This window comes from Nerophis ophidion, linkage group LG10 (genome assembly GCF_033978795.1).
Source record: "Nerophis ophidion isolate RoL-2023_Sa linkage group LG10, RoL_Noph_v1.0, whole genome shotgun sequence".
Lineage (NCBI taxonomy): Eukaryota > Metazoa > Chordata > Actinopteri > Syngnathiformes > Syngnathidae > Nerophis > Nerophis ophidion.
Window position 1 is genome coordinate 19,455,270 of NC_084620.1, and position 23,443 is coordinate 19,478,712.

The following is a 23,443-nucleotide window of genomic DNA, read 5'->3' on the forward strand; positions in this document are numbered from 1 at the left end:
ATGACTCCCTTGTTGTCTGCGCCATCTACTCCTCTTGTACATAACATTAACAGAATAAAAAAATATCAAAAATGGCCCCCTTATACTTAGTATGCGGCTCTTGGTGGAAAAGGTTTTGACACCCCTGCTGTACAATACCATATAAAGAAGACAGCACTCTTATATGTATATTTTTTTATATAAAAAACAGTGCTTTTATTCATGTAATACTGTGGAAAAATAATTACATACCATTTTTAAAAATATTGAAGATAATGAAATAAAAAAATGAGTTGATAATGGGCTTTTTTGTACATATCTTAAACAGTTTTTTTCCTGCTACTGAACAGTACAATAACATAAACATTGGGGTCTATATTCAAAGACACAATAATACAGGATACAGTCCTACCAGAGGTATAAAAGTACTGGATTGTGAGAGAAATGATAGACATATATAGCAACACACACTCGCACACACACACAATCGCACGTCCACACACAGTCGCACACACAGATGTATTGTATACACATTAACATGCACACAACAGTCCCACGCGCACATGAGTCAGACATTTGGAGTATGCACGTATCCATTCACACGTCTATACAAACACACTGTACAAATTGATGTGCGTGCCAATGCCCACACACTCACACAAACACACGCTCATTACTACATGTCAATATTGTAGACGGCCTTCATGGAAATTCTCCATACACATTCTCTTCGGGCCATTTTGGCAGGCAGACGATGAGGAAATATTATATTTTCCTGATAAGGCCACTCAGTTCTAAACCCAACATCCACGTTGTTCTTGCAATCCGTACCAGTCTTCCATTTTAGAGCTCAGGGCAAAAAAAGAAAAGGCCCAAGCCGAGGAAAAAGTCTGACCCAAGGTTTTTTACCTGGTTTGTAAAGCAACAGTCGCCGATAGAAAGAGCTCCTACTGCATATACTGTACATGGTCTACTGTGAAGAACAATATGAACACTTGGCACTAGATTTTCTTCTATACACTGATATACCCTTTTTGATGGCACGTCTCCTCCAAACTTTTGGTCCGTAATATACGCATCATTACATGTTTTACGTTGACAAAAATAATTCTGTAATGTTAAAAAATAGAATACAAAGCTCTCATCGGGTGTGCAAATAAAAAAGACGACAGGAGGAGCAAAGAAAGCGTGAATACTGACGATGACGATGACGTGCAAAATGATTACAACCACTTATCACTTTCCCTTGGCTAAATATTGGCTATAAAAGCATGATGGAAATCATTTGAATGGGCTGAAAAAATGACATAATATCCACTGGCTGATAAATGTGTACCATATTCAGCCTTGACAGCCATATTTCCACCAAGTTAGTACTCATCAGTTTGGCACCGGAGCAAAGAAGGACATCCAGCATTTGGTGTTCTTCTGTCTTGGCAACTTTGTTGTTTTTGTCGTCTTCGAAATCCCATCCAAGTGATTACTCTGTGTCTGCCAATTAGCGAACCGCAGAGTTTTAAGCCCCGCCCCTTTACGAGCTGGACTACTGATGTCAGATAACAGAAAGTGCCGCGATACCAGCCTGTTATTAAGGTACCTTTCTCGATTTCGACAAGTGAACCCCACTGTGCTGCTAGGCGGAAACGCTCTTCGTCAAGACTCTGCGATCGCGTTGTCGTCCTCTTCTTTGTCTTGATTGTGACTTGCGCTGTCTGCTCTCTCAGAGCTCCCGTTTTAAAAACAGCCGGTGTGGAGTCTCCCACACTTTTGTCTCTACTAAGTCTCCATTTTCTCCTACGGAAATCCCCCCCCTTGTCTCTAGGGCACTCTCCTCCACGAGTGTGCATGTGCCTTATTTGTGTTCACTGGGGCGTGTAAGTGTGTGCATGTAAATATGTGTGTGTCGGTGTGTGTTTTTAGCTGCAACGCTATCGCCAGTACACTGGTCATGCTAGGCATGACATGTCCGTCTCACACGTGAGTCTGCATCCTCTGCGTGTGTCGGCTGTGGGAGTAGTCGGAGTGTTGTGACGTGTAGGAGAAGCGAGTGGAGCTGCCGTACTTCCCGAGTCCCGTGTCTGAGCTTGAGGGTGTGGCACCCCCGGGGCCCACCCCTACCGGAGGACCGGCAACCCCAGAACCCACCCCGTACATTTCATATGAGGGACCGGCCTCTAGCGGGGCCAGGCTGGACGGGGCGAACCCCATACGGTAGGTCTGGTAATGCGAGGGGTATCCATAGTTGTCGTAGGCCAGCTGGTTGGTGGAGTCCAGCAGGCTGCAGTCCCCCGGGAAGTCTCCCCCAGCCGGGGCTGGGTTGCTCGGAGGTTGCTGACTCTGACCTCCGCGGGTGAAGGTGTTGAACTGGGCATAGCTGATGTGGGACAGTCTGGAAGGGGGGCGGGGGTCGTAGCAGGTCTGGGGGCGGCCCGGGGAGGTGAGGGGGCCGGGTGGAACGGGGGCTCCGCCGCTGGCCGTGGCCCCCGAGCCGGCTGCGCTGCTGCTGATGGATGCGGCCCCGCCTGGTGTGCCGGTGGGAGATCGGTAGTCAGAGTAGTGCATGGTAGAGCGGGACGCCGGGCGTCCTTCGTCGAGTGTAGACGCTCGTACGTTGTAGTAGCCGTTAGTGGGATCCTTGGAAAACACAAGAGGGAATTACCACGACATCCACAAATGTTGTAAAACAATGTCAGACGTGAAAATAACTCTGTATTCATTAGCAATGCTTGGTAGAAGACCCCTACGGATGTAAAAAAAAATAAAAATAAATTAAAAACGAAATTAATAAGTAGTTGCTGACTTCTACCTATTAATTTATTGATTCGTTTGAGTTACACATTGAGCAAAGGAAGTCCAAAAATAAATGTGTAAAAAATAAACCAAATAAGCTTCTTTCTACTCATTTTCAGACTGATAAAGTGCAAACATGTGATGTATCATATTTTAACTGTATGCATGTTCTTATAAGAAAAACAAATTAAAACCATAATAGTACAATCCTTCCACATGTCATTATATTATTGTTATGATTGTTGTTAGTTATTGTATCCTCCTACGGTGTGTAGTGAAGCATGTTTAACTATTCCTCGTCTTGCAGAAACTTACTTTACAGCCATGGAGGATTTGTGATTTGAAAGTAGCTAAAACACTGCCGACACAGCGGATGGACGTTAACCGCTAATTAGCTAGTCGTGCTTTAAAGCACCTCCTGCTGAGCAGTGTTTCAGTGTTATAGCTTCACCATTATCGTTAGTTTATAAACCAAAATACGTCGATTCTCCCTTTTCTGCCTACACACCATGTCTGCCTGTAAGTACTCCTTTGCTCGTAAAACCAGCAATGTCACGACGTGACGACAGCGCGCAGTCATCCTCGTAAAATAAAAAAAGGGGGAACCGGTATTTTTCAGATGCAGTATAGAACCTTTTTGTGCTGGCCCCACTATCGACTGGACTCTCACATTAACTGTATCCACTCGACATCCGTTGCACCCCAGGGGTCCCCACATCTGTGGTCCCTTCGAGGGTTTCTTGCCTTGATGTGGGATGTGTGTCATTGTGGCTTGTGCAGCCATTTGAGACATTTGTGATTAAGGGATATATAATTCAACTCAGATGGATTTATTGATTGCTATATTTTTTAATTCATTTGTACCGCAGTACTTTATTAGTACCGGTATATCATACAACCCTAGTCCAGTCACACATTTGTTTTATTTAACATTAAATTATTATTCTTTTTTTTATTCTTACAGATTTGCATGAATCAGAGTGTGTTTTCGCCAGGGTTGAACTCGGTAAGAATTGACTATTTGTGACAGGAGTCTTCCATCCCATAATGTCTCACGTCACCAGACGCTCAGGCATTGTTTCACGGGGCTTTAGGCCGTGCAGGGTGCGGGGGGTAAAACAGCATCCCGGCTGTTGTTGGGGTGATATAACCACCTCCTGGGGTGGATTCATCTCTGCGTTTTTTTAAAATGAACCGACTGGTCCCCCAGCTGGAGGCTTTGCAGCGTGTGTCTGCGCAAAATGCTCTGGTGGGGAAACATTTTGACAGCTTTACGCATGAAAATCTTTCCACACCTCAGCCAGAGCCCGCCGTTTGAGGTTGACTTTATATTTGATCCTGTCTGTTTTGCCTGCATGGTTGTAAAATGAAAGGGAAGTGCTCCTCACCTTGAGGTCGTACTCCTGGCGGGTTTCTAAGGTGTCGCTGCGGAGGTCCGACTTGAGCTCTATGTCATCCTTAAAGGGCTGGTTGGACGGAGAAAAGGACACAGAGGGGAGAAACTAAACGGTCAAACAAACAAAATAAAAAGGAGGCGAGTGCCGAAGAAAAGAGGGAGAATAAAGGAGGGAAGGATGTAAGTGAGAGAAAAGGAGAAAATGGAATTAAAGGTGTTAAAAAAAAAGAGCTCACAGGGAAGAGAGGCTACATACACACACACACATACAGTGGGGCAAAATAGTATTTAGTCAGCCACCGATTGTTCAAGTTCTCCCACTTAAAATGATGAGAGAGGTCTGTAATTTCCATCATAGATACACTTCAACTGTGAGAGACAGAATGTGAAAAAAAATCCAGGAATTCACATTATAGGAATTCTTAAGAATTTATTTTTAAATTATGGTGGAAAATAAGTATTTAGTCAACCATTCAAAGCTCTCACTGATGGAAGGAGGTTTTGGCTCAAAATCTCACAATACATGGCCCTATTCATTCTTTCTTTAACACGGATCAATCGTCCTCTCCCCTTAGCAGAAAAACAGCCCCGAAGCATGATGTTTCCACCCCCATGCTTCACAGTAGGTTTGGTGTTCTTGGGATGCAACTCAGTATTTCTCTTCCTCCAAACATGACGAATTGAGTTTATACCAAAATGGATGCATGGATGATACAGCAGATGACTGGGAGTATGTCATGTGGTCAGATGAAACCAAAATATAATTTTTTTGGTATAAACTTAACTCATCGAAGGGAGAAGAATACGGAGTTGCATCCCAAGAACACCATACCTACTGTGAAGCATCGGGGTGGAAACATCATGCTTTGGGGCTGTTTTTCTGTTAAGGGGACAGGACGATTGATCCGTGTTAAGGAAAGAATGAATGGGGCCATGTATCGTGAGATTTTGAGCCAAAACCTCCTTCCATCAGAGAGAGCTGTGAATGGTTGACCAAATACTTATTTTCCACCATAATTTACAAATAAATTCTTTAAAATTCCTACAATGTGAAATCCTGGATTTTTTTTTCACATTCTGTCTCTCACAGTTGAAGTGTACCTATGATGAAAATTACAGACCTCTGTCATCATTTTAAGTGGGAGAACTTGTACAATCGGTGGCTGACTAAATACTTTTTTGCCCCATTGTACACACACACACTAGGGTTGTACGGTATACCGGTACCAATAAAGTACTGTGGTGCTAATGAATTAAAAACGATACTTTACTGCCCTTGAAAAATACTGTTACTTCTTTTTAGTAAGTCTACCATAGTGCAGCTGTGGCTACTGATGTAGCTTATCACCACCAGGTGTGAATGAATGTTGAGTCCCACTTCTCTGTGAGCGCTTTGAGTGTGTAGAAAAGCGCGATATAAATCTAAGTTATTTTATTTTATTCATTTATTGTTTTAATCCGCATGCTGCCGTGCGGTGGTGACGTTGCTAAGTCGAGGCGCATGTAAAGTGTGTCAGCCCGCATACAAGCAGAAACACTGTGGACAGAAAAAACGGCAATTCTACTGGTTAATAAAGAGGGTGCATGAAGCGCAACATGGAGGAATTAGGGCTGCGAAACTATCGATAAAGGTGAGGCTATAAAACACTGACGCGCCACGCTGCTTCAAAACATTTCTCGCCAAAAGTACCGATTAGTATTACCACCTTTGCTTCAAACTAAGGTACGTTTTTAAATAACAAACATCCAGATCTGCACAAAGAGTTTAAAAAGTGACAGGTAAATGTAGTAAAACTCGCTCATCTGCTGTGCACATATACAGTGGGGCAAAAAAGTATTTAGTCAGCCACCGATTGTGCAAGTTCTCCCACTTAAAATGATGACAGTGGTCTGTAATGTTCATCATAGGTACACTTCAACAGTGAGAGACAGAATGTGAAAAAAAATCCAGGAATTCACATTGTAGGAATTTTAAAGAATTTATTTGTAAATTATGGTGGAAAATAAGTATTTGGTCAACCATTCAAAGCTCTCATTCATTCTTTCCTTAACACAGATCAATCGTCCTGTCCCCTCAGCAGAAAAACAGCCCCAAAGCATGATGTTTCCACCCCCATGCTTCACAGTAGGTATGGTGTTCTTGGGATGCAACTCAGTATTCTTCACGTTCCAAACACGACGAGTTGAGTTTATACCAAAAAGTTATATTTTGGTTTCATCTGACCACATGACATTCTCCCAATCCTCTGCTGTATCATCCATGTATCCATTTTGGTATAAACTCAACTCGTCGTGTTTGGAGGAAGAAGAATACTGAGTTGCATCCCAAGAGCACCATACCTACTGTGAAGCATGGGGGTGGAAACATCGTGCTTTGGGGCTGTTTTTCTGCTAAGGGGACAGGACGATTGATCCGTGTTATAGAAAGAATGACTGGGGCTATGTATTGTGAGATTTTGAGCCAAAACCTCCTTCCATCAGTGAGAGCTTTGAATGGTTGACCAAATACCTATTTTCCACCGTAATTTATAAATAAATTCTTTAAAATTCCTACAATGTGGATTTTTTTTTTCACATTCTGTCTCTCACAGTTGAAGTGTACCTATGATGAAAAAACAGACCTCTGTCATCATTTTAAGTGGGAGAACTTGCACAATCGGTGGCTGACTAAATACTTTTTTGCCCCACTGTATATATCTTGATAGAAATTTTGGTACCAGGTATCAGGACAACCCTAACACACACACACACACGCACGCACACGCACACACACACACACACACACACACACACACACACACACTCTCACACACACACACACACACGCACACAATGGGCACACTCACACAACTCACCGAGTACATGGCCTTGACCATACGTGAGGCCGTGGATACGCTGCCCGAGTCCTCTTCCAAACTGTGGCTCTCCTTGTTGATGGTTTCCACTTTAATGTCCGGTTTGCCCAGCGTGACCCCTCTACGGCCTGGAAGCAAAACACGACGAGGTCAAACACACAAAAAAAGAAAACACGTCTTGGGATTTTACAAGAACAGAGTCAGCAAGCGCCTGCATGCACACAGGTGTTTATTTACTGCTATGTGACCATCCTTGCTGTACTGTACTGATGGACTAAGGTACTTAAAACCAAATAATCGTACCTATTGGTACCTGCTGTTGTGTATTTGGGATCTACATAAGTCCCAAAAATGTGAAATCCAACCGTGGAGGCATTGCGGCGATACTATATTTGTAAAATAATCTTGCTTTCCTTCATATTTCCTCCTAACAAACTGTTTGGAATGTGCACAATTGGTCACAAATTGTTAAAACCGTCAAAAATTGGGAAAACCGTCAGCGGCTTATCCCTATTTGGTATAAATCACGGGTGTCAAAAGCTCAGTTTTTTGGCCTGTAGTATATTGTCGAGGAAAAAAAAACGTAAATGTAAGAAAAAAGATGTAATGTTTTGAGAAAAAGGTGAAATTTAGATATTAATAGGCCACTAACAAGATCAGGGTTGACCAAATTTTCCACCATTTTTATGCATGCGGGGTCCATATTAATCTTTTTTTTTTTTAATTGTTAAAAAAAAAAAAAAAGCTAAAGCTAAATAAAAAGCTAAAGCTAAATAAAGCTAAAACCAAACATTAAATATGTTTTTAGGACAAATCTTGATGCCAGCTTTGTATTACGGGTGAAAAAGTGTATTGTTGTTCGGAATTAGAATTAAAATTTCACCTTTTTGTCATTACATTGACTTTCTATTTCCCTATTCTCGTACATTTTACTGGCTTTTGTCTTTAAATATATATATATTAGCTTTGACTAATGCATGCTTTGACTCTTCGGTATGCGGCCCTTGGTGGAAAAAGTTTGGACACCTTTGCTATAAATGTACCCAGAGCCATTGTAGTTTGCGCTGTAGTCAATAAGCTCTGTCTTGTTCTCTAGCCTCTTGTTGTAGGGCAGACTTGCTCGTACATACCCCAGTGTAGATGACATTAGTGATGCACCATACGGGTTGTGGTAAAAATGCTTGGGAATACATACTGCATGTAATACAGATATCATGCAAACCTTTTTAATCAATAGACAAATGGTCAATGACGTATGGGCAATTACGGCTAAAGTCGCTTGTGTCGCCACCTGTAACCGAAACCAAAACTAACCATTGCGCACACATTTTCCACTCAGACTTTGGTAATTACTTTAAATGTTTTGATTACATTGACATTTTTGATTGTGTTAATACACTAGGTTAAAGGGTCTGTTTGCCATATTTACACAAATGCAGAGTGTGTGCTAACTTTCCACTGTATTTTACAAAGTATATGTCCAGGGTGTACCCCGAATGCAGCTGAGATAGGCTCCAGCACCCCCCGTGACTCCGAAAGGGACAAGCGGTAGTAAATGGATGGATTCCGCCCTCTTACTGCTTTTAGGACATAATGACATGACTATGTATGTACGTAACATGTGAATGCGCATTAGCCTTGGGTGGTGTTAGCTATTAATACAAATTTGGATAGTTAACGTGATCTGTCATTAAATGTATATTTTATCATAACAACAATATGACTGCAAATTGTTCATTGCTTCTCTTGGACTGCTTTTCTATGTGTGCATTAAATGTTATTACATAAACTTAGCAACTTTGAAATCATACACGATCATGAAACAAATGTGTTCTGTTAAACCACTAATGATATAACATAAACTAGCCCGGGCGGTCTAATTTTTTTTCCTTTGAAAAATTTAACTGTGATCAAGTTGAAAACTGACCCCTAAGCCATGATTTTAGTGAGCACAGTTTACTGCTGGTAAGTGGACGGTAGTGATATTGTTGTCATTTCACGCTGCATAGGGATAATAGATAGATAGATAGATAGATAGATAGATAGATAAATGGATAGATAGTACTTTATGTATTTCTTGAGGAGAGTTCCTTTAGCACATGAGGACGTTCACGATACTACAACACTTAAACTGGCTTGTTTGGGTCTCAAATTTGACATCGACAAAAGTAGCTGACCATGTATGTGGACGTCAACTTAAAGGGGCTGTTTTGCAACTTACTCAACGTTATAATTTTTCAAACCATAAAATTATAACCCGAACCCCACCGGCGAGCTTATGTTGCCATTAGTGGTTTAACAGAACATAATATTTCACAATTACTAACTTTATCGAATAAAATGTGCTCCTCGGTAAGAAGAATTTGATTGACTTAAGCAAGTTTCACTCCAGTTTCTAAGTAAATAATTTTTGCTAACTTTGGCATGTTTTTCCAGCCAATGTTGTTTACAATTGACACACATGTGTTTGTCAGTCCCCACAATGTACCAACCTTTGTAGTAAATTGACAAAATATCCTAAAGTTACGGTGGATATTTTACCGAGGGCATTGAGGTGTGAGAGATTTGAAGCTACCTTGATTTTTGGGGTCAAACTTTGGGGCTTAATATAACTGTCAGAACAATAATAGCACAGGCAACAGTAGTTGGTCATTTTTTGACACATTTTCACCCTTTTATGTTCAGCACATCAGGAGAGGAAACATTTGTATTGGTATTAGCATCAGCATCAAACTGGCATTTGGCATCTTTATACTGGTAGATGGCGTTACTCACTGCCTTTGCGCTGCAGGTAGAAGATGAGAACGAGGAACAGGAGGAGGATGAACAAGAAGATGGTGGCTCCCACCGTCCAGCCGGCGATTATCCCGACTGGAAATTCATCTGCAATAACACAACGCAAAAGTCAGTCTTGTCAGGAGACACGGCGATATTCGACGAGACTTTCATTCTCCTCGCAACCCACCGTTCTCCTCCAGCGTGATGATCATAGTGCCGGCCCCGAAGGAGTTGGAGGCCGTGCAGTTGTACGAGGTCAGGAAGTCAGACTCCATCACGTTGTTGATGGTCAGCGTGGAGAGGACGCCGCCGCCCTCTGCTGACGACCTGCTCTGCTCCACCGTGTAGCGCTCCAGCAGCGTTCCCTTCTCCTCCTCCCACACATTCTCTTTCCACGCCCACACCTGAACACACACACAGGCACACACATTATTCCATCACTCTATAACACAAAATGCACTCATTGGACACTTCATTACATCACATCATTTTCTACTCCTCCTCTTCTCCACATGTACACTTCCTCCCTCTTTCCTGTTCTAACCCCTGTGACTGTATATTGTATGTCTGTTCTTGGATGGGTTGTACTGAAAATGAGTTTTGTTGTACTTTTTAAGTGCAATGACAATAAAGTTATATTATTTTCTATCAGGTACAGCTGTACCATATTAGAGCAGAATACCCCGAAAAATTATCTCACAATCAGGATATTTAAGGTTCAAATGTCCATGCATGCACTGATTGCTCCCGGTTTATTCCCACAAACATACAATAAAATAGCATAGATAAGGCTAGGCTAGGATAAGAAAGGATAAACTAGGATAGGATAGGCTTCATCAACGACAGAGCAGTGGAGATAGTAAGCAGTACCAAGTTCCTGGGGGTGCAGATAACTGACAATATAACCTGGTCCCTACACACCAGAGCTCTTGTAAAAAGAGCTCATCAGCGCATACACTTTCTGCGTCGGATGAAAAGAGCACAGCTCCCTCCCCCCATTCTCACCACATTCTACAGAGGCACTATAGAGAGCCTACTGACCAACAGCATCTCTGTCTGGACTGGAGCCTGCAGTGCCTCAAGCTGGAAGTCTCTACAGAGAGTGGCGAGTACGGCGGAAAAGATAATCAGGATTCCTCTTCCTCCTATCTGGGAAATCGCAAAAAGCCGCTGCCTGACCAAGGCTCAGAAAATCTGTAGAGACTCCTCCCACCCCCACCAAGGACTGTTTTCACTGCTGGACTCAAGAAAGAGGTTCCGCAGCCTCCGTAGCAGAACCACCAGGTTCTGTAACAGCTTCTTCGCTCAGGCCGAAAGACTCTTGAACAATTACCCCACACCCCGCCACCCCAAAACAGATTAACTCGCCGGAATATAAACACATTATAACATACATCCATAGATGTGGATGCATATGCAAAAGTGCAATATATTTATCAATCAATCAATCAATGTTTACTTATATAGCCCTAAATCACTAGTGTCTCAAAGGGTGTCTACCACTAGTGTCTCCAATTTATCTGACCTTATTGCTATTTTATCCTGCATTTCAATGAGATAATGCAACAAAATGTGGTTCTTATCTGTACTGTAAAGTTCAATTTTGAATGACAATAAAAGGAAGTCCAAGTTTAAATCTAAGTCTAAGTTTGGACATGATAGGATAGGATTGGATGGTTTCAGTTTATTTCGAACATGTATACAGTTACAATATGATACATCATAAAAACCCCGTTTCCATATGAGTTGGGAAATTGTGTTAGATGTAAATATAAACGGAATACAATGATTTGCATATCATTTTCAACCCATTTTCAGTTGAATATGCTACAAAGACAACATATTTCATGTTCAAACTGATCAACTTTTTTTTTTTTGCAAATAATCATTAACTTTAGAATTTGATGCCAGCAACACATGACAAAGAAGTTGGGAAAAGTGGCAGTAAATACTGATAAAGTTGAGGAATGCTCAGCAAACGCTTATTTGGAACATCCCACAGGTGTGCAAGCTGATTGGGAACAGGTGGGTGCCATGATTGGGTATAAAAACAGGCAGCTTCCCAAAAAATGCTCAGTCTTTCACAAGAAAGGATGGGGCGAGGTACACCCCTTTGTCCACAACTGCGTGAGCAAATTGTCAAACAGTTTAAGAACAAAGTTTCTCAAAGTGCAATTGCAAGAAATTTAGGTATTTCAACATCTACGGTCCATAATATCATCAAAAGGTTCAGAGAATTATGGAGAAATCACTCCACGTAAGCGGCATGGCCGGAAACCAACATTGAATGACCGTGACCTTCGATCCCTCAGACGGCACTGTATCAAAAACCGACATCAATCTCTAAAGGATATCACCACATGGGCTCAGGAACACTTCAGAAAACCTCTGTCACTAAATACAGTTCGTCACTACATCTGCAAGTGCAAGTTAAAGCTCTACTATGCAAAGCAAAAGCCGTTTATCAACAACATCCAGAAACGCCGCTGGCTTCTCTGGGCCCGAGATCATCTAAGATGGACTGATGCAAAGTGGAAAAGTGTTCTGTGGTCTGACGAGTCCACATTTCAAATTGTATTTGAAAATATTCAACATGGTGTCATCCAGGCCAAAGAGGAAGCGAACTATCCAGACTGTTATTGACGCAAAGTTCAAAAGCAAGCATCTGTGATGGTATGGGGGTGCATTAGTGCCCAAGCATGGGTAACTTACACATCTGTGAAGGCACCATTAATGCTGGAAGGTACATAGAGGTTTTTGAACAACATATGCTGCCATCTAAGCGCCATCTTTTTCATGGACGCCCCTGCTTATTTCAGCAAGACAATGCCAAGCCACATTCAGCACGTGTTACAACAGCGTGGCTTCGTAAAAAAAGACTGCGGGTACCTTCCTGTCCCGCCTGCAGTCCAAGCCTGTCTCCCATCGAAAATGTGTGGCGCATTATGAAGCGTAAAATACGACAGCGGAGACCCCGGACTGTTGAACGACTGAAGCTCTACATAAAACAAGAATGGGAAAGAATTCCAATTTCAAAGCTTCAACAATTAGTTTCCTCAGTTCCGAAACGTTTATTGAGTGTTAAAAGAAAAGGTGATGTAACACAGTGGTGAACATGCTCTTTCCCAACTACATTGGCACGTGTTGCAGCCATGAAATTCTAAGTTAATTATTATTTGCAAAAAAAATAAAATAAAGTTTATGAGTTTGAATATCAAATATCTTGTCTTTGTAGTGCATTCCATTGAATATGGGTTGAAAAGGATTTGCAAACCATTGATTGTATTCTGTTTATATTTACATCTAACACAATTTCCCATATTCTCATTTCTCCTTTCAACATATCCGAATGGATATGTGTCTATTTTTGTACTGTGATTGACTGCTGACCAGTCCAAGGTGGGGTACGTCGCCTCTCGCCCCAAAGTCAGCTGGGATAGACTCCAGCTGAACTGTGACCCCATTGAAGACAAGCGGTATAGAACATGAATGGATCAATGAAGCGACACCTACATAATATTATGTTTCACACATTTTCTCTGTTGACATCTTTATCTGACGACATGCATGTATTTTCCTACATGGCATGCAGAGGGGCCATGCTTAGGTAGGTGAGGTTGGGGGGGAATCGTGCACATCCTCCATATTTAAAGCCACTAAAAGCAACTGTATTATTCAGCATATACCGTACTGAGGCCAGTTAATTATGCATAAGCCCACATGTTCCCATAATGCCCCCACTTGTTCGGGAGAAGGAGATTCTCCCAGCTGTGGCGTTTACCGGGACAACTGTTCCTCCCTTCGTCCTTTTTTATATTTTATAAATCTTTTCATGTCCCAAGCTGCACGCGGCGCTTGCATTAGGGGGACGCCAGTCAGGACGCATCCATCAAGGCACCGCTACGCCTGCATGGTACGGCTGAGCGGAGAAAGCATTCGGGACGTTTTTTTGTGACGCAAGAGCTAAATGTGGACCAGCTTAGCGTTGGTTTGTTGATATTATGGGGTGGAGGGCGGTTTAATTTTCCTTTTTTTTTTTTGTAAATAACAGTGCCTAAAATCCGGGATAGTATTATGATGTCACTGATGACGCAAACCTCCCCTAAGGCAAAACAATGCTAATTTGGCTCAGCACCTTCATTGACACCCACTAATGTGTGCATGCATGACTCACTGCAAGACTCCCCCTTGTATCCTCAGTCTGCACCAACATTTGATCTGTTTCTTCTTTGCGCACGCCCCATTTCTCAAATAAGTCTTGTTTACCTCATGTAATATTATTTCATGTAACCTTGCTCACTAATAAACAAACATTCGCACTTTATAGCAACGCCTTTTCTACTTACAATCTTATCAGGAGGAGGCGTGCTCGCTATGAAGCATTTCACCTCGCCTCGTTCCCCTCGCACCGCATACTGGATGGGGTCACTGGAGATGATGGGAGGACCTGTGCAGGTCAGAAAACATATTCAGTCGGATGCAGCTCCTATACAAAATACATCACTCCTATCTTGGTTCTCAAAGAATAACGATATAGACAATTTGGACTTGTGAGTGTTGTTGCTGCCTGACCGTTGACAGTGAGCGTGACCTCTGTTTCTCCAACTCCAATTCGCGGCACAATGGCCTTGCACACGTACTGGCCGGCGTCGGCCTGGCTCACAGACTTCAGGTACAGCTGGTTGCTGTTACTGAGGACCTGCGTGGGAGCAGAGCACGTAGTAATGCGCGGGCTGACCATTAACGAGGGAGCACCAATGCATATGTTGTACAGTATATACCCGGCGACCCTATAAGTAATGCAAACCTGCCTGTCCTCTTTTAACCTATCTCTCTCAGGCTCTGCTGTTGCCTAGCAACAAAATCCATCAGATGACTTAGCCTATATTCATCCACATTCAGTGGCCACACCCACAAAGTCTAATAGAATCCATGTTGAGAGCTGAATCAAAAATAAAATAAATACTGTATATAAATGGCTATTAACTTATTTTACTACATTTCGCCCTAAATGACACATTTCTAAGCAAAAAAAAAATGGCTAAATGAAGAAGAAATGTCAATACTACACTAGTAGTATTGACTAATTGAGAGTTATTTCATTATTTCATGTCTAGAGGTCTCTCATGGTGTTGAAAAAATATTTGAAAGGTAGTAAACAGATTTCAATGCTTTTGCTATGAAAGTATTTGATTCAACCTACTCAGTGGCCTTGTGGTTAGAGTGTCCGCCCTATGGTCGGTAGGTTGTGAGTTCAAACCCCGGCCGAGTCATTACAAAGACTATAAAAGACGCAGCCCTTTGAGACACTAGTGATTTAGGGCTATATAAATGAACATTGATTGATCATTGATTGAAATGTGTGACCCATTACCTCCCTGCTTGGCACTCAATATCACGGGTTGGAATTGGGGGTTAAATCATCAAAAATTATTTCTGGGCGCGGCCACCGCTGCTGCTCACTGCTCCCCTCACCTCCCAGAGTAGGAACAAGGAGATGGGTCAAATGTAGAGGACACATTTCACCACACCGAGTGTGTGTATGACAATCATTGGTACTTTAACTTAACTTAATTTATATTAAATGGTTCCTACTTCATGGAAATTAATTAACAACCAAGAACGGGAAATTACTGTAATGGTTAATTTAGTTACAAAAAAAGTACAGGAATCCCTCATCAAACACTGTTCATTGGTTCCTGTAGGGACAGTGGTAAAAGAATTTCTGCAAAGTAGGAATGATTAGTTATAAATTATTTTTTTTTATAGCCAGAGCAAAACAAAATCTGTTTACAACCTTCCAAGTAAGTGTTTTTTACATCATGAGATCCTCCTGAACATTAAATACTACCCACATTGTCATCTTTACACCATTTTAGTAACCTGAGGCCGAGCCAATCAGTGGCCACGATACTGAACATTGTGCTCTGATTGGTTTGGTCTTATCTACTGGACAATAATACTGTAGTTTCAACACTGTTTTCTTTATTTTTACATTTGTATGCTTAAAATGCGTAATTTAGGCCAGTAGTGCGTAAAATATGCTTGAAAAAATCAAAAATCAAATAAAAAAGATATAAGACACAGTGAAACCGCAAAGTGCGATGTTTTGAGAGAAAAATGTCCATCCATCCATCCATTTCCTACCGCTTATTCCCTTTGGGGTCGCGGAGGGCGCTGGTGCCTATCTCAGCTACAATCGGGCGGAAGGCAGTGTACACCCTGGACAAGTCGCCACCTCATCGCAGGGCCAACACAGATAGACAGACAACATTCACACTCACATTCACACACTAGGGCCAATTTAGTGTTGCCAATCAACCTATCCCCAGGTGCATGTCTTTGGAAGTGGGAGGAAGCCGGAGTACCCGGAGGGAACCAACGCAGTCATGGGGAGAACATGCAAACTCCACACAGAAAGATCCCGAGCCCGGGATTGAACCCCAGACTACTCAGGACCTTTGTATTGTGAGGCAGACGCACTAACCCCTCTGCCACCGTGAAGCCCATGGACAAATGTATATTAATTAAAACATTTATGGAACAGCCTATGTTTAATTTAGTGCTGTCAAATCACTATTTTTTTTTTTAAATCAGATTAATCACACTTTTGCATTAATCACAAATTATTACTTGTTTGCTTGATTTTAATTTACTGAAAAAAGATCCAAATATTTGGACACAAATGCAAATATATTTTCAGAACATCAGCCAGGATTTTAAAGAAAAATGTTTGAGGCTTCTTGAATACACTACGAATATTGCTTTAAAACTTGATAACAATTTGTATCTAGTGTCCAGTTAGGGTGTATTTTATAAGGAAATTTTCCAGCGAACACACCTGTGTCTCCTCACTCATCTTTGCACATATGCATTAACCTAAACACTGACCGTATAACAACCCATACCCGCATTTTAGGAAACTGTCCGTTGTTAAGGTCAAATAAATTCAGTGATTAATCTACATACACATATGATTATTGCATTTTTTTTTTGTGTGTGATTAATCACACAAGTTAACTTGTTATATTCCACAGCCTTAATATAAATACATCTTCTGTGCACGCATAAATCAATTAGAAGACACTTTGTCCTCACCCTGTTAGAACCTTTCTTGAACCATGTGAGTGTGAGTGGGGGGTTTCCGGCCCATTTGCAGTTGAGGGTGACGTCCGAGTCCACGTCCACCGTTTTGGGCTGAGGCTCCACCAAGAGAATAGGGCCGACTGGAGGACATCGAAAAGAAAGAGTAAAAACACAGGATGGAGCGACCATGACTGGACCGCTTGGAGGCAGGGCGGCACTCACATTGAACATCCACCAAGATGCTGACGTTGGTCTTTCCCACGGCATTGGACACCTGGCAGGAGACGGGCTCGGTGAAGAAGGAGTGGTCAGCCTTGGTGGTGAACACGCTCTCTCTGGCACCTTGGAGAATCACACCTCCCTTGGCCCACCTATTGGGGGGAAGAGAGTCGGTTGTTAGCCAACACAAGGTTTCAGCATTTTTTTCCATCCTCTGAATTGTGCAGGTGTGCCTAATATTGTGGGTAAGTGCACTCAGTGGCCTAGTGGTTAGAGTGTCCGCTCTGAGATCGGTAGGTCGTGAGTTTAAATCCCGGCCGAGTCATACCAAATACTATAAAAATGGGACCCATTACCACCCTGCTTGGCACTCAGCATTAAGGGTTGGAATTGGGGGTTATATCACCATAAATGATTCCCGGGCGCGGCACCGCTGCTGCCCACTGCTCCCCTCACTTCCCAGGGGGTGATCAAGGGGATGGGTCAAATGCAGAGGACAAATTTCACACCACCTAGTGTGTGTGTGACAATCATTGGTACTTTAACTTAACTTAACTAATGTCAAAAAGACTAAGAACCCCTGCTCTAAAATGAACATGCCTTCTTCAATCAAACCCCTTTGAGATATATATTTTTACAATAAGATGCAAAAGTCTTCGGCCATTCATGTCCCATTTGTGAGAGGAACTCTGCCGGTTTACTTTTTTTCTTAGTTTTTTTCCATCATGTTTATTTTTTGTCTTTAGAATGTGTTGTGCGCCAATAAAAAAAAAAAAAGAGCTGCGAGCCAAAATGTCCCCTGAGTCACACTTTGGAAACCCCTAATATAAATGCTGCAATTTCCCCACAAAAATGCTGGAAGTTTACAGTACAAAAAAATACATGAGCCGTGCTAACAGGGGGCACCAGACCGGAGGAATATCCCTCTTTAAAGATATCCATCCCATCCATCCATTCATTTCCTACCGTTTGTCCCTTTCGGGGTCACTTGGGCCAATTGTTAAAAGACGTAATAATTTACAGCAGTATGAGGCGACCAATTTTTACGAACATGTGTTCAACAAAGACATGAATAAATATTGTATTTAAATAAATATAGAGTTAAACGACGCCCCTGTTGTCTGTGCCGTCTTCTTCCCCATGTACAACCGTAACAGATATCACTTCAATTTGCAGCATTCCACTCATGCATGCAGTTATGTGATTGCAGTATTTTTACTGTATTTTTCCTATGCTTGTGTGTGTCTTTTAATGTGATTGTGTGTTTTTTGTCCCTGTTCGCCGCCATACATTAGTGATCTAATAGTGCAACCTGCTTCACTACGAGGGCATCGAGAGAAAACACTTACTCAACTAGCAACATGTAATACACACAATTACAAATCAACAAACACAAGCCACACCGGGACGCTCTTGTCCATTCCTCCCTAAACCATTCAGTTTGATCGACTTTAAGTTTGTTCTGATCAATGAATGTAGAAAATTGATTTTAACTAAATTACACACATTATTAAATGGATGAGTTTTTAACATACTGTAGTCTTAATGTATTAGAATTTTAAACACATTCCAATATAAGCGCTGTGCTGACCTGTAGCCCATAATAGGGGGGTTAGCGTGGGCCTGGCAGGTGAAGGTGACCCTGTCACCCTCCAGGACAGAGCGAGGCTCAATGGACAAGGTCACAGTTGGTGGATCTGGGAAAAAAAGTTCACAAAATAAGACACTTCCAAAACGTGTGCGCCCTCTTTTTGACTCCAAACGAGCTGCGGCAAAGTGTTTTGCTTTTCTGCTGACGGGGTTGGTGTGCTTACGGTGCACGTTGAGGGTGACTGTTGTGGTCCTGCCCGCAGGCGCTGCCAGGTTGGAGGCCACGCAGCTGTAGTTCCTGCCCGTGTCCGTGTCGATGGGATGGATGGGCAGGAAGCTGCGCGTGGTCACTCGCTTGCGGTCTGGAAGAACCTCCTAAAGCGACCACACGTCAGGGCAAAGGTTGAACACTGTGAACACTGTGCTGACTTTTTTTTTAAAGGACTCACAGTGCCGCTAACGGCCCCGTCCACAGGTAGGCCGTCTTTAAGCCATTCGATCATGGAAGGCGGCTTGGCGCCTCGAGACACACAGCTGAGGTTGTAGGACTCCCCAGCGTTGAGGAGAACCTCCGGACCGCCGTCGATAACCGGGTCGTCTGGGGGGACTGCAGAGAGGATGAAAGAACCAACATGAAGCTGTTCAGATTTTAAAATTGGCCTGGATGGAATAGGAGCAGAACATAAATAATATAATGACACAAAAACAAGTGCAATCTGTCTCTGGATTGACACCATATGAGCAAAGTAATTATCGTCAATCTGGATCATAAATTCTGTGCATATATTATATAAGGATCAAGAAAAATGTATCATTAAGCATATAGACACTTAACTTAAAAAACAATATCTTTTTGGAAAAGTATTTTGCTAAAAAGTCCCTGCAGGTTTGAGTTTGAGTTTGTCTTTATTAGGAACATGCATGCATACAACATGATACATCACAATCTCCAGTTTTTCTATTTAACATGTTCGAAAAGCAGCAGTAAATTAAAATTAAAAATAAATGAATAAATAAATAATAGTAGTGAAGTTAGTTATATTTCATATGGTGAAATAAATATGATTATCTAAAAAATAAATGGATGGATGAAATAAATACAGAATGTTGTTCAGGGTTCTTCTTCTTTGTACTTTGTAAACACTTTAAGTTTGAAGAGTTTCTTGAAGTGGATTATATTAGTACATTGTTTAATTTATTTGCTTAATCTATTCCATAATTTAATTCCACATACTGATATACTGAAGGTCTGAAATGTTGTACATGCATACAAATGTTTTAAAGAACACTTTTCTCTAAGATTACATTTCTCCTCTTGTTGAGAAGAATTGTTGTATATTCTTGGGTAGCAGATTGTAGTTTGCTTTGTGCATAATTTTAGCTGTTTGCAAATTCACTATGTCCTGGAATTTTAGTATTTTTGATTCAATGAACAAAGGGTATGAATGTTTTCTTTATCCAATATTATGTATTATTCTAACTGATATTTTTTGTAACACGGTTAATGAATGAAGTGGACTTTTGTAGTTATTTCCCCCTATTTCTGCACAATAACTCAGATAGCGAGCAGTAAAGAATAGGGAGTGATTTTTGGTCTCGAACATGTTTTTCTTTATTTATAACTTCTATTAATGTTGCTTTAAATTAATTTTGACTATTAGTTTTTAAATCACATTTTTTTGTCTCATCTTTACTCTGTGGTAGCACTGAGATCCATAAAAAAATATAATGTGCAATATATATCAAATGCGTTAATATTAACATTATTCTTATTATTATTATTTTTATTACACGTGTATGGCAGGATTATTTGACTAGTATAGACTAACATTTTTTAGAATGTTCCTAAAAACAACAGTGCTCCTGTACTATATAAAGCAGTAGTGCAAAATGCATCCCAGGGGCCATTTGTGGACCGCAACTCTTTTTATATTGGCCCTCGGCACATTGAAGAAGTAATATAGAACTACAAAAAAAATCTAAAATAGGGTAAAAGAAACAATGTAAAGAGAGAAAAAAACACAAAGTTTTGTTGGCCACATAATGAGGTGTACACCTCCCACCCCGACCTCCCAACCACACATTTATTCATACATTTGAATTTGGATTGATCATGATTAATCACAGGTTATTACTTGCGTGTAAAATTTAACTTACCTTAAAAAAGACACCAACTTTTGGACAAAAATGCAATCATCATCCAGGAATATTATTTAAATAGATTACACGTCATTTATTTGCTTGAAGCTTGCTAACAGGTGAATCTAAAGTTGTGTCAAGGGTTTATTTTGAAGGAAAAGTTTCCAGTGAACACACCATTCGGAGTCTTCTCATTCATCTTTAGGCTGACGTATGCATTGACTGATCATTTAGTGTATTGCAACCCACCCCGCGTTTCGGTTAAGCATCCACGTTTATGGTAAAATAAATTGTGTAATTAATCACATTTACATATATATATGATTAATGCGATATTTTTTTATGATTAATCACAAGAACTTGTTATTTTTGACGGCCCTATTTTAGATGCGTACTGTACATCAGCGATTCATAAACTTTTTTCACCAAGTACCACTTCAGGGACAAGTAGGCCTGAGTAATCATTAAAAACAAGTCAGTGATTATATTTAACAAGTGTACTTGTCCAGGGTGTATCCCGCCTTCCGCCCGATTGTAGCTGAGATAGGCGCCAGCGCTTCTCCGCGACCCCAAAAGGGAATAAGCGGTAGAAAATGGATGGATGGATGGATTTAATATGTTTGGCCACTTTAAGATTACACACTGTAAGAACATAAAACACCAGACTTTAATCCAGCCGTGCCACTAGATGGAGCCTGTGAGCACCGTTTAAGTGTCACTGCAGTACATAACATTTTTTAAGCCTTTTTAAAAAATAAAAAATATGCCAAAGTGGTTTTGGTTTTTCAGTATGTGGCACTCAGTATAGAGGACTACAATAAATATATTACTTGTGCTTTAATGAGGGATGTCAAAAATAACAAGTCAAATAAGTCAAACAATCACAAAAAAACACCACATTGATTACGAATATACACAGATTAATCACACAGTTTATACTTTGACCGCACATATGCTCCTTTACTTCACTCGTGTGTGGTTACCTGAAAGGTGGCGTGGGTTGTCATACGGCCAGTGTTCAGGTCAATGAATACACCAGTTTTTGCAAAGATGAGTGAGGAGACTCACTTAAAAAAAGCACCACAGGACTTCATATAAAGCAGCTATCAAGTTTTGAGCAAACAAATGTTGTGCATAAATGTACAACATTTGTTTAAGTGTTGCTGTATGACAGGGGTCACCAACCTTTTCGAAACCAAGAGCTATTCTTGGGTACTGATTAATGCGAAGGGCTACCCGTTTGATACACACCTAAATAAATTGCCAGAAATAGGCAATTTGCTCAATTTACCTTTAATAAATAAATCTATACTGTATATATAAAAAAATGAGTATTTCTGTCTGTCATTCCGTCATACATTTTTTTTCCTTTTATGGAAGTTTTTTTGTAGAGAATAAATGATGGAAAAAACACTTAATTGAACGGTTTAAAAGGGTAGAAAACACAAAAAAAATGAAAATTTAATTTTGAAACATAGTTTATCTTCAATTTCGACTCTTTAAAATTCAAAATTCCACCGAAAAAAATGAAGAGAAAAACTAGCTAATTCGAATCTTTTTTTAAAAAAATTACAAAACTAATATATAGAACATCTATAGTAATTTTTCCTGATTAAGATTAATTTTAGAATTTTTATGATGTGTTTTAAATAGGTTAAAATCCAATCTGCACTTTGTTAGAATATATAAAAAATTGGACCGAGCTATATTTCTAACAAAGACAAATCATTATTTCTTCTAGATTTTCCAGAACAAAAATGTTAAAAGATATTCAAAATACTTTGAAATAAGATTTAAATTTGATTCTACAGATTTTCTAGATTTGCCAGAATATTTTTTTGAATTTTAATCATAATAAGTTTGAATAAATATTTCAAAAATATTCTTCGTCGAAAAAACAGAAGCTTAAATGAAGAGTTGAATTAAGATGTATTTATTATTTTGTACAGTAATATTAAAAAAAAATACTTGAACATTGATTTAAGTTGTCAGGAAAGAAGAGGAAGGAATTTAAAAGGTAAAAAGGTATATGTGTTTAAAAATCCTAAAATCCTTTTTGAGGTTGTGTTTTTTTCTCTAAAATCGTCTTTCTGAAAGTTATAAGAAGCAAAGTAAAAAAAAAAAAGAAATTCATTTAAACAAGTGAAGACCAAGTCTTTAAAATATTTACTTGGATTTTCAAATTCTATTTGAGTTTTGTCTCTCTTAGAATTAAAAATGTCGAGCAAAGCAAGACCAGCTTGCTAGTAAATAAATACAATTTAAAAAATAGAGGCAGCTCACTGGTAAGTGCTGCTATTTGAGCTATTTTTAGAACAGGCCAGCAGGCTTCTCATCTGGTCCTTACGGGCTACCTGGTGCCCGCGGGCACCCTGTGGTGACCCCTGCTGTATGACACGAAATTCTATTTGTGTCCAAATATTGGTGTACATTTTGAGTTATTTCAAATCATGTAAGGAAGTAACAACCTGAGAATAATTAATCATGATTAGCCCAAATTCAATAGTGTGATTCATCTGATAAAATTTGACATTTGAAAGCTTTAGTCTTAATTAAAGATTTTATTTGTGACTGTATTAGGCATTGGGTGACGTACAAAAGTACGGAGAAC

General features: G+C 40.5%; 1 protein-coding gene across 2 annotated transcripts in view; it reads right to left on the bottom strand.

Annotated features, from left to right (window-relative positions):
- Positions 1-170: 170 nt before the first annotated feature.
- The window catches only part of kirrel1a (kirre like nephrin family adhesion molecule 1a), a 64,376-nt gene continuing 41,103 nt past the window's right edge, over positions 171-23,443 (bottom strand). The window contains exons 4-15 of one of the 2 annotated variants that reach the window (XM_061912761.1): positions 19,143-19,300; positions 18,918-19,068; positions 18,695-18,800; positions 17,107-17,255; positions 16,897-17,024; positions 14,371-14,497; positions 14,145-14,245; positions 9,986-10,202; positions 9,796-9,903; positions 7,021-7,148; positions 4,158-4,271; positions 171-2,613 (exon numbers count right to left, since the gene is read on the bottom strand). In XM_061912761.1, the coding sequence (XP_061768745.1) occupies positions 1,951-2,613; positions 4,158-4,271; positions 7,021-7,148; positions 9,796-9,903; positions 9,986-10,202; positions 14,145-14,245; positions 14,371-14,497; positions 16,897-17,024; positions 17,107-17,255; positions 18,695-18,800; positions 18,918-19,068; positions 19,143-19,300 (2,150 nt within the window). In that variant the 3' untranslated portion in view covers positions 171-1,950. The remainder of the gene's footprint in view (positions 2,614-4,157; positions 4,272-7,020; positions 7,149-9,795; positions 9,904-9,985; positions 10,203-14,144; positions 14,246-14,370; positions 14,498-16,896; positions 17,025-17,106; positions 17,256-18,694; positions 18,801-18,917; positions 19,069-19,142; positions 19,301-23,443) is intronic. The other variant, XM_061912762.1, reaches the window with a different exon arrangement.